The sequence below is a fragment of the Rhipicephalus sanguineus genome, chromosome 9 (genome assembly GCF_013339695.2).
Source record: "Rhipicephalus sanguineus isolate Rsan-2018 chromosome 9, BIME_Rsan_1.4, whole genome shotgun sequence".
NCBI lineage: Eukaryota > Metazoa > Arthropoda > Arachnida > Ixodida > Ixodidae > Rhipicephalus > Rhipicephalus sanguineus.
In genome coordinates, this window is record NC_051184.2 from 20,193,644 (window position 1) to 20,205,589 (window position 11,946).

The following is an 11,946-nucleotide window of genomic DNA, read 5'->3' on the forward strand; positions in this document are numbered from 1 at the left end:
ACAAGTATGAACCTAGTCAGCCGTTCAAGATGGCTGGCCCTTGGGCAAGCGGTTCAACTTTGGCCGAGTGGCTGAATCGAGTGACGTGCCGACAAACAGAAAGACAGACAGACCAAAATTTTTCCGTTTAAGTATCCCAAGAAAGACTATCGTCTTTAAAAAACGCTATATGCGCTCGTTTCTCGTCTTTCACACACTTCGGTTATCTATATAAGTCCTTAAATGAAACGTAATGCAGGCGCTGTGATAAGAGAGCGGGACACAAACACTACGTACGCGACATTCGATCTTTCGAGATATCGGAAGGTGATTACACCCGCTCGCAACCGGAGACAGTGCACTGCTGTCAAGCCTGGCTAGACTGATTCCCTTGAATGCAGATATCGTAGTTTTGTATAGTGTATATATAGAAGCTCAGAGGGACCGACTTGTACGTCGTTGCAAGACGATATACTCGACGAGATGCTTACCTCGGCGTCTAGCTTCGTTATCCTCGTACTCCTCGCACTGTCGAGTGCGACGGTCCTGCCTACGGCCGACCGGTACAGTCCCGACTGGGCGTCGTTGGACGCCCGGCCGACGCCGTCGTGGTTCGACGAGGCCAAGGTGGGCATCCTGCTCCACTGGGGCGTTTACTCGGTGCCCAGCTATGGCGGCGAGTGGTTCTGGCACAAGTGGCGCGTGGGAAACGAGTCCAAGTACGTGGAGTTCATGCGGCGCAACTACAAGCCCGGGTTCACGTACCAGGATTTCGCGCCGCAGTTCACGGCCGAACTGTTCGACCCGGACCGCTGGGCCGACGTCTTCGAAAAGTGAGTTTCTGTGGGCGCAGCATGCACAGTTCGTACTTGGTAGCCAAGCTCAGCACAGGGCTACTCTTTGTGTTCTAGTTTATTACACTGAACAGAACTGTGCTGGGCCAGCAGTACGATGAAACGGGTGTTTGACCACGGCACCTAGAGCAATGCACAACTCGGAGCGGTCCTGGCACAGCGATATGCTGAGCAGAACATCGCTGGGTTCAGTTACCAGTCGCGGCAATAGCCATGTTCGCCGTGGGGATGGAATGCGTGAGAACTCGTATGACGAGGTTTGTGTACGCGTCAAAAAAATCCAGGCGCTCAATGCAGAGACATTCGCTGCTCCTCTTAGTTTAGTCATGGCTTTCGGATGTGCCCACCGACCTGCGGATATAGGTTTTGTTTGGCAAGCCCAGTTCTTCGAGAAGAAGAAGAACTTTGTTAGGTGCGAAGCATCTTATAGCGGAGTTCAAACCGGTGGTGGTGGTGGGCGGCGTGACCACCCTTACTGAGCATGCGCAAACCCTCTCCACACCTCGTCTCCCCATCCCGTCTCCACTCCTCTCTCGCCCTCTCCACTCCCCCTCTGAAACGCGGGCACGACAGGCCGAAACGCTGCTTCCCATCGCCTCATGGTCCCCTTTAGCGGGAGATGGTGTGATGTTTTTAATAAGGGTTTGGGGTAAGGGGTCATGAGCTCGGTGGGTGGGGCCACAAGTCCAGGGCTTCACTGGCTACTGCCGCCTGCCAGATGTGACCCAGAAGCGCAAGCAGCACCTCTGGGTCAGAGCTGGCGAAAAGTGCCTCCCATTGCTCGAAAGTGTTAGATTACACTACTGACCTTCGAGACTTCCCGCGCGATGCGGCATGCATGCTATAACCGTCATATGCATTGCGTGTTCATAGGGGATGCAGTAGCGATGCAGAACTATCGATACTATCGATAGATGAATCACTATCGAACTATCGATGGTGAAAAAAATTACTATTGGTAGCGCTAGCGATAGTAAATTAGATGGTACTCATTGCAGCATAAACTTGGTTCCACGAATGCGTGGTACATAGTGGAGCAGGAGGAGCAGGCTGAAGGGCAAGAAAGTTTACGTGTTTATGTTATTCATCGGAATGCTTGGCTGACATATGATTAATAATATGAACTGTTCATCTGTAGCAGAAAGGAAGCCGGTACATGTGGTGGAACTGCGCGGTTTCAAGTTTATATTGCATTTCATGATTTCAAAATAAAGAAAGAATATCAAGAACTAAGTTTGTTAATTGTATGGTGTAACTGGTTGCTTTTGAATAGGAATTTATTGATGGACATATTCTGCCATTTTCACTGCGGAATAAAATTTGTTTCTCTCGACGAAAATTGCCCTTAAATTAAGCGAAGCTCATAGTAGGGTATCGGAAATGTTTTGGCAATATCACCGGTCCTCAACAGCATCATTATTCACACCACTATCGATAGTATTGTCGTTAGTAATATTACCGATGGTACTACCGATTGCACTATCGATAGTTAAAAAAACTATCGATGCTATCGATGGTCAATTTACCGATAGCTTTGCATCACCAGGGTGCAGAGGAGACGGCCGCCCCTCCTAATACCTCGTCTTTTAGCTGCGTTCTTATTGCAAGGGTATTAGTGACAGCGGGTGGGGGGCCGCGGTGGTGAAACTTCGCCCGCTTAATGGAGAGCCCTGCGCACGCTTATGTTCATATGATAAGGCATGGCTGCTTCACAACACAAGTCGATGCTAACGAAAAGCGCGTGAGATTAACACGCACTGTCCTACTCATGGTGATGGCTGATCACTCTGCACGCGTAGCGGTTTGTGTGTCGCCTCTGATGAAGATGAACAATGCAGGTCTGGAGCTCGGTACGTGGTGTTAACAAGCAAGCACCTCGACGGATTCACTCTGTGGCCGTCAAACGCGTCGGCCAACTGGAACTCTCAGGACGTCGGACCTCACCGCGACTTGGTGGGTGACCTGGCAAGTGCAGTGCGGCGCAAGCAAGGAATGCGCTTCGGCGTGTACCACTCCTTGTCGGAATGGTTCCACCCGCTCTATCTGGCCGACAAGGAGTCGAATTTCACGAGGGCCATCTTCCCGCACGCCAAGACCTTTCCGGAACTGAGGGAACTCGTGGAGAGGTGAGAACAGTGCCAAGTCATCGAGGCGATCGACACGAAGCTTTTACGAATGTTGTTACGAGAAATACTGTTGCGTTTCTGTCGGGGTGTCGTTGTGATACTGGGACGACGATGCTCGTTTACGATATTGACAATTGCTACTGTGTTTCTTTCAGTGAGATATCGCAGTCGCCAAGACTGCGTCATTAAAGGTAGACTAAAGTTAAGCAGTGAATAGGTCTAGACCGACAAACTACTTTTTTTTTCCGAACTGCTTGTAAACTTACAACCGCAAACGCCTCCTCGCAAAATGTTCATTACGCTCAAGGTTCTGCTTTCACAGGAGTGAGTGAAACTGTGGTTAACCGCCTCCATATTGAGATTTTCAACCGTGTTTTAATATAAAAAGCAGGTAGAATAACTTTTCCGAACGCTCGTCGTCACGTGAGGTCACATTACCGCCTCGCGAGCCAGGCGCTCGTGGCCTCCGCGATTAGCTCAGGCAGCGCACTGCCGGTCATCCTCATCAACGAATTAGGACATAACACCAAAGAAGCCCTGTTGAAAGCCGTAGGAAAATGCTTAAAGCACAGGCAAATACCGGACAGTTGGGAAAAAGTAGAATGAACTTAACCTGCAGAGGCAAGGTAGAAAAGGATAATATTCGCGCATATATACCGCTAACCATTATATCGGTAATATACAGGTAGGCGATGCTGGCAGTAAAATTAAAGGTAGAAACGTGGGCAGAACATAACGATATTTTGGAAGAACTTCAGAATGGATTTTGGATCGGCAGACAATTAGACGATAATCTATCTTTTCTTACTGAGTGTATAGAAATATCTAAAATAGAAAACAGGCCCTTATATGCGTGGCTTTTCTAGACATCACTGGGGCGTGTGACGACGTTAACCAGGAAATCTTGTGGGATATATTGAAAGAAGTGGGCATAGGCGACGACTGTATACAGCTTTTGAGGGAGATATACTGAGAAAATACAGTTTGCATAGAATGCGAAGGGATATGTAGCAAAGTGCTCGGAGTGGCTGAGATCTGCTCCGCCGGGTGCCTGAATACTACCACCTGTTCTTGTTTTATTCTCTTGTACGCCGACAATCTGAAAACACCAAGTATGCGGACAAACAAAAAGTATTTGAGAACGATCACCGATAAACGTATACTCTGTCAATGTGGTTGAGTCTTTAGGGGTGAATTTACAGCCGCAGACGCGTGGATCCTGGCGTTGATCAGATAGCGAGAGCCGAGGCTCACTGCAGCGACGAGATGACGGGGCTACACTGGCCAGTTGCCTTACATGCCTTACACGATGTCGCAGCTTCAATAGTCACCAATCGCTAGATTTGCAGCACGCAACGCAGCTAGGGCAATTCATGCTGTCCGAGAAAAGAGAGCTCGAGATAGAGAACGTGGCGTAGCTCACGTACACACAGCACGTTGTAACACGGGCAGACCACCGGAGGTTCAATGACGTAGGCTGGACATAACCAATCAGAGCGGTCGCCATGGGGAACCATGCTAGTAGAATGGAAGCGTGAAGTTGAAAACTCGTTCGACTACGCCGCTGCGATCTGTAGCAATTCACATGTTTAAAACCTTGTAATAAATTACACAGTTCACGAAGAGAGCTTAAATTGATCTGAAAGTGATCCTTAGGACTTGCTTTACCGGCTCAATGCGTTTATACGAAATCGTCGGACCCTTTCAGGGTCCCTTTAAGTGGTGCTGACTGGTTCCAATTGATTTCATTCGGAAAGACGGTGGCTTTCAATGGGGCCCGTCTGGTCCTTGGAACAAACGGAACCGACTGCAACTATTCCTAACCTGGGTGTTTTGTTTTTTGGTGACATCGCAATCCACAAGCTCATGGTCAGCTGCCTTCACGTTGCAGGTATCATCCCGATGTACTGCGGACTGACGGGGATTTGGACGCACCTGGCTCTGCCTACTGGAACAGCACATCATTCCTCGCCTGGCTGTTCAACGATAGCCCCGTCCGGTCCACGGTGGTGGTGTCACGTATCTCGGGAGCGCTTGCAATGTGTGATGGAGTTGGGAGAGTGAGCGAGGCGGGAGACCGAGGCGTCACGGCAAACACACTTTATAAAACACACCACGGCAAACAAGAAGTTAACACCAAAAATTAATTACAAGTGACATATTCAAAAACGCCCAGCGGTACAACTGACTATAACAACCACTTCTAACTAGGCTCGGCCTGAGTGGCCCGAAAGTCTGGCAACTATGGCGCCTTAGTCTAGCGATGCGAATGGAACGTTCTTACTTCGCGTGAGTCCGTCGCCTCGCTTCCGCGCCAAAGTCGACGCTGAGTCCCGTCGATGCTACTCCTCGACGTCTGGGAGTCGCCGTCGTCGAAGCTGCCGCCTCGCTAGTCGTCCTCGTCGCTGACCCGTCGGTCTTCCTTCGAGAACGTCGTCTCGTCCGGTTAGGCCTAACCCTCGGCCTATCCTCTTGGTGCCACCGGGTCAAACTGCCGACGTGGCTCTCCGTGATTGTCGTGGGTCGCTGTCGTCTTGCCGCGCTGTGGGAGTGCCGTAGGTGCCCTGCGAACTGCTGTGACGGGGCTGCTGCAAGCCCGGGGAGCCTCACTTGGATGACACCAAGGTCGACGGCCACCTTCCCGAGCCTCTCTTGCTGCTGCCCCCAGAACGGAGCCCTACTGCACTCGTCGCGGGTGCGACGCTGGCTTGCAACACCTTGCTCCTTGACGACTCCAACGAACAATGACTGCTTGATCCTCTCGGGTTCCGCACCTCAGTTCGGGTCGCGTGGCACGCGCCTTCCTCCGGCCAATGGCTTGCGTCGACGTGGCGGGGGTGCACACCATCGGGTATTTTTCCATTCCCCGCACACCATCGACGCCTTGCGCTGTCCGGCGCGCGCCGCGTGCCCCTTTACTCATGACATTGGGCCCCCTTTTGAAGAGTTTTTTCGTAAAAAACTGCTTTCATCTTCCTCCTTGGGGTTACGGCCCTCTGCTCTTCTGACGGTGTCCCGTAGCTTGTGATGCGTGCTTTTTCCTTGCTTGGCTTAGGCTCACCTTCCCTTCACCACATCGTCGCACGCTTTCACTCACAATTTGTCTGCACTTCACAACACCACTATCCTTGGTTCTACCCACCACATGTTCATTGTCCAAAACACTATAATCCATATCAAGGTACCACACTTCACAATGACACAACCAATAGCTTCATTGGCGACTTTTCACAAATTGCTTAACATCTCGATATATCCCTGGCCAAAATGCCTCTCTCGTCACTTCTCTTCGCAGGTTCTTGGCATCTCTGAACCCACTCGCGTAGCAGTATTCTAAGATTGCCTGCCTATAACATGTGGGCACCATCAATTGTGTGACGGGTGTTCCGCTTTTCCAGAACCTCCGGAAAATCAAATCATTGATCACTTCGTAAAACACTCCGTCTCTAAACCCTTCTCTTGTACGTTTACGGCCAACCCTATCTCACGCGTGCCTCAGGGTTCTGTCACACCTTTGTTCTTTCGAGAACTCCTCTGAGGTTACCCCTACCTGCTCCAAAATTCTCGATCTACTCTCGCGTTGTCCTTCTCCACCCACATTTTTCGCTCTAGCTTCTGAGCTTTCAGGGCTTTTGTTTGCCTTCTCTTTTCTCCTGTACTGCTTTCTTGGCCTGACATAGCCACCTTGCTGCGCTGGGTCGTCCACCCTTCGTACCCCTGGCCTATTTCCTAAGATAACGTCATAAATTGGATCCTCCATACACTTTGCCATAATTTCTCCTACGAAATAAGGGGTATCCAGCCTTATCTTGGCCTCTGGTAGTCTCACCCTGGACCCATCTGCAAAAACCACTGTTCCGACTCTCCCCGTGAAATCTCGTCCATTCACCAGGCTTCTCCTCACTAACACCGTATCTGCTCCTGAGTCCCTCAATACCGTTACCCGTTTGCCGTTTACTTTACCTTCCACCACTGGCATATTAACCCCTTCCGACCTATCTATCACCGCACCGACTACCTCTTCCTTCTCTTCTGCCCTTACTGCACATGCCGTATGCTCTAACGGTCTATTCCTGCACTCGTTCGCTTTGTGCCCCCTTTTCTGGCACAATTGGCATATCACATGGGATTCTTGTCGACTAGTGCTTGTGCGGCAGTTCATGGCTATGTGCCCAATTCTGTCGCACAAGAAACACCGCTGCTGTGCCCTTTGTTTACCCATTGGGGCCTCACTGTTGCTCCCTTCTTCCTTACTGTTGTCCTTGTCTTTTTCCAAATTCCTTATCCCTTGTGCCTCCATGAACTGATCAGCCTGCTTGGCCATCTCCTCCACCGTGTGCAAGTTCCTCTCTTTCAAAAATACCGCCAATTGACTGCTGCACCGGTTTAGGAACTGTTCGCCAACCATCCTGTCGCGCACCCCTTCGTACGTTTTTTCCGTCTCGGACAATTCTATCCAACGATCAAAGTAGTTGGATAGTCGACATGCAAACTGTTTGCCAGTTTCTGAATTCTCGGGCTTACACGTTCGGAACTTGTCCCGGAAACCCTCGGCAGTTAGCCGAAACCTCTCCAATAAAGTCTTTTTTACAATATCGTAGTCCAGAGACTCGTGTGCTGGCATGCGCCCAAACACACTTAACGCCTCTCCCACGAGACACAAACTCAGAGCGTTTGCCCACTCGCCCTTCTCCCAGCCTTGCCCAATAGCGATCCTTTCGAATCGATGCAAGTATGCATCGAGGTCGTCCCTTCGCTCATCGAAGGGTGCCATTAGCTTACGCGGGCAAATTTGTCTAGGCCTGGGAATAGGCGAGTTGGCCGACGCTGACGTGGGAGTACTCGCGTTGCTAGGGTCGCTGCGCGGACAAGCGTTCACCTCGGCTAGCTTCAGTTTAAGCTCGAGGATCTCCTTCTCGCGCTCGTGCTGTTCACGCGCTTCGCGCGCACGTTCCTTTTCGCGCTCGCGTTCTTCACGCGCACGTTCCTTTTCGCGCTCGTGTTCTTCACGCGCACGTTCCTTTTCGCGCTCGTGTTCTTCACGCGCACGCTCGTACTCCGCTTCGCGTGCCCGTTCTTGCAGTGCGAGCTGCTTGTCATGCTCCTTCTGAGCGACCTCAAAAAACCTCGTCGTCTCCTCCTTATCCATCCCTAAGTCTTTGGCCACGGCCGCCAACTTCTCCCAATCCATCCTTGCAACCCCCGACGGTACGTGACTGGGCCCAACGCTGGAAAAATCCTGGCACAGGCTCGCCACTTATTATGTCACGTATCTCGGGAGCGCTTGCAATGTGTGATGGAGTTGGGAGAGTGAGCGAGGCGGGAGACCGAGGCGTCACGGCAAACACACTTTATAAAACACACCACGGCAAACAAGAAGTTAACACCAAAAATTAATTACAAGTGACATATTCAAAAACGCCCAGCGGTACAACTGACTATAACAACCACTTCTAACTAGGCTCGGCCTGAGTGGCCCGAAAGTCTGGCAACTATGGCGCCTTAGTCTAGCGATGCGAATGGAACGTTCTTACTTCGCGTGAGTCCGTCGCCTCGCTTCCGCGCCAAAGTCGACGCTGAGTCCCGTCGATGCTACTCCTCGACGTCTGGGAGTCGCCGTCGTCGAAGCTGCCGCCTCGCTAGTCGTCCTCGTCGCTGACCCGTCGGTCTTCCTTCGAGAACGTCGTCTCGTCCGGTTAGGCCTAACCCTCGGCCTATCATCTTGGTGCCACCGGGTCAAACTGCCGACGTGGCTCTCCGTGATTGTCGTGGGTCGCTGTCGTCTTGCCGCGCTGTGGGAGTGCCGTAGGTGCCCTGCGAACTGCTGTGACGGGGCTGCTGCAAGCCCGGGGAGCCTCACTTGGATGACACCAAGGTCGACGGCCACCTTCCCGAGCCTCTCTTGCTGCTGCCCCCAGAACGGAGCCCTACTGCACTCGTCGCGGGTGCGACGCTGGCTTGCAACACCTTGCTCCTTGACGACTCCAACGAACAATGACTGCTTGATCCTCTCGGGTTCCGCACCTCAGTTCGGGTCGCGTGGCACGCGCCTTCCTCCGGCCAATGGCTTGCGTCGACGTGGCGGGGGTGCACACCATCGGGTATTTTTCCATTCCCCGCACACCATCGACGCCTTGCGCTGTCCGGCGCGCGCCGCGTGCCCCTTTACTCATGACAGGTGGTCAATGACAACTGGGGTCAGGACGTCCGATGCAAGCATGGCGACTCCTTCAGCGGCTGTGGGGGTGAGAGCGGCAGCCTGAAGCAGCGCAAGTGGGAACAGTACGTCAACATTGACATGTCAGCTTGGGGATACAGACGCGAAGCCAGCGTGTCGGACTACTACACGACCCAGCAGCTTATCGACAAACTGGTGAAAACAATCAGCTACAACGGTAACCTGCTTATCAACGTCGGCCCTACCAAGGAAGGTACCATCGCGCCAGCCTTCGAAGAGAGGCTGCTCCAGCTGGGAAGGTGGCTGTCCGTCAACGGCGAAGCAGTCTACGGATCGAAGCCGTGGAAGCACCAAAAGGACGCGGCAGCGCCCGACGTCTGGTACACGGCCAATGGGAACGCCGTCTACGCGTTCGTGCTCAGGTGGCCGGCGGACGAAGAGCTGCAGTTGGAGTCTCTGAACCTGGCCTCTGAAGGCAAGATCACGTTGATCGGCCTGCCCGGCGAGCTGAAGTGGACGGCTGTGGAAGGCAAGGGCACGACAGTTCACTTTCCGAAGCTCACTCCGGGCAAGTTGCTCACTCCCGGGGCGCTGGTGTTGAAGGTCGAAGGGTCCCTATGATCCTATGATTTTTGTTACTCGCACCAGTATCACGTTACGTCGATCGTCCACCGGTACGACGAACAGTGAACGAAATGCACTCCCTGGCTTGTCGTAATATCGATGTTTGTCGCGGCAGAGTTGACAGCTGATGGAAGCGTGTTTGTGTCAAAATAAAGCAGTGGCAATGGTGCACAGATGCTATGGTTCTGCCAAAAGAGATGTGCAGTAGCGAACACGTGACGAGAAGCCCATACCGTGTCGTGACGTCAGGGTACAGCAGGAACCGAAAGTATCTTTCAAAAATTACGATGTAATTAATTTTTCAGGACGCACTTATGCTTACCAGTACACTTTCTAATCCTTCGAGGGCTTGGCCTTTCATTTGACGCGAGAAAACAACTGAAAATTTCTGTGTCAGTACTCCTTTAATGTCATCTTTGTAAGCTTGGTCTTTGTAAGGTGAGCCTTCCCACATTGTGTGTTTCAGCGAAGCCTACTCACTAAGAAAATAATACATGGCTAATCCCTTCGTCATAGGAATCGATATAACACGAAAATGAAACGCGTCTGCACAAAAGTAGTTGATTATTTACTGTACATTGATATATGAGAGCTTGTACGATGTCTATTGGTGTGTGGCAGCTATAGCACCGTTTGACGTTGATGCACCCACGTTCACGCCTAGTGGCACATCTCCATCCCGATGACTAACGCCCATGATCATGTTTTAACCTTTGTGGTAGCTGAAGTTAACTTATATACCTGGACAGCATATCGTGACCCCCCGCGCAAAGATGGCAGCGAGGGCGGACCTTTCCACTGGCAACTACCCGCCACGGTGGTCTAGTGGTTACGGTAGTAGACTCCTGACCCGCAGGTCGCGGGATCGAATCTTGGCCGCATTTTCGATGAGGGCGGAAATGCTTGAGGCCCGTGTGCTTAGATTTGGGTGCACGTTAGAGAACCCCAGATAGTCAAAATTTCCGGAGTTCTCCACCACGGCGTCTCTTATAATCATATGGTGGTTTTGGGACTTTAAACCTCAACAGTTATTATTATCCCGCTGGCGTCTGTCTCGCTTCACCAACGCGCGACATTCGCCCGTCGACCTCGTTGCCTTTCTGCGGCACTAATTGCAGAAGTTTTATTAGTCGGTACCATCGTACTCGAAGCAGTAGGCGGCGAAGAAACGCTGTTGGTGCATGTGGAAGCTGCACTACTCGGACAACGAGCCGTCACACGCTAACATGAAGCGAAAGGCAAAGAATGCAACTGTGTCTAGGGCGACTCCTCGATGCTAGCGCGGCCAGCATCCCTCGCTGTCATGAAGACGCCTTAACTGCGTCGTCACCGAATCGCACCTTATCGGTGCTAGTTAATGTCATAACGCAGTACTTCGCCGCTCACAGACGACGACACCGACTTGCAAAGCAAGAGCACCGTGCGAGATAGAGTGTGTGACAGATATAAGGCGCGTTTGTGGGGCCTCGTACATGTGCGTCGGTGGTGCAGAGGTTAAAGCGCCAGCACCTATCGTCGCGGACCGAGAGGTCGCGGATTGGATTCCCGGCGACGGAACTTTTCTTGTTTTTTTTCTTTTTCGTTCGTAAGTATGCATTTTACCAACGTCATATCCGTGACGGAAATACGTCAGTGAAGTCTTGGTGGGCCCCTGCATAAAACATTTTTGTGTTAAAAAGAGTAAGTCGGCGCCGACGGGCGGCGAGCACCAATGAAGATCGTGCATGAACGCGCATGCGGCAAGCCATACAAGACGTACGTATGTCGCGAAGCGGTGAATGCAGCCTAGTTGGTGACCTTTGAGGGGCAAACGTCGCTTAATGTGCACCTCGGTTGCGGCGTCATCGTCGATATGACGCGGTAGACTCTGTACAGTTTTTCGAACGTTGATGGACACGTTCACAACCTGGCCTCTGACACCAAGCAGGCCTCCGCGCCGTGTCAACTCGGTACCGTGTGCTAGACAGATTTGCGGGTCAGTCACCGTGGCAGAGTGGAATGGCTCGCAATTTTGTTCTTTATTTATTTTATAGCCTGCCGAAGAACGTACGCAGTAGCGCACATAGCGTAGCAAACTAGCTATTGCACCTGCTTGTGAGCCCTAAAGAAATTCGTAAAGTTTGCTCCAAGTCGCACAAAGCTTGGCACAGCCAGGCTGGTCGATCCTCAAGTGCTTAGGCTAACG

At 51.8% G+C, this 11,946-nt stretch overlaps 1 protein-coding gene across 1 annotated transcript; it reads left to right on the forward strand.

Annotated features, from left to right (window-relative positions):
- Nucleotides 1-449: 449 nt before the first annotated feature.
- On the forward strand, nt 450-9,758 carry LOC119404715 (tissue alpha-L-fucosidase). The gene is made up of 4 exons (XM_037671361.2): nt 450-812; nt 2,672-2,959; nt 4,851-4,968; nt 9,138-9,758. The coding sequence occupies exons 1-4, from the start codon at nt 463-465 to the stop codon at nt 9,756-9,758; spliced, it is 1,377 nt and encodes a 458-aa protein (XP_037527289.1). The 5' UTR covers nt 450-462.
- The last annotated feature ends 2,188 nt before the right edge of the window (nt 9,759-11,946 follow it).

Coding starts and splice junctions, on each gene's coding strand:
- LOC119404715 (XM_037671361.2), top strand. CDS start 463: ATGCTTACCTCGGCGTCTAGCTTCGTTATCCTCGTACTCCTCGCACTG. Junction 813..2,671: donor TGGGCCGACGTCTTCGAAAA/GTGAGTTTCTGT, acceptor TGAACAATGCAG/GTCTGGAGCTCGGTACGTGG. Junction 4,969..9,137: donor GCCCCGTCCGGTCCACGGTG/GTGGTGTCACGT, acceptor TACTCATGACAG/GTGGTCAATGACAACTGGGG.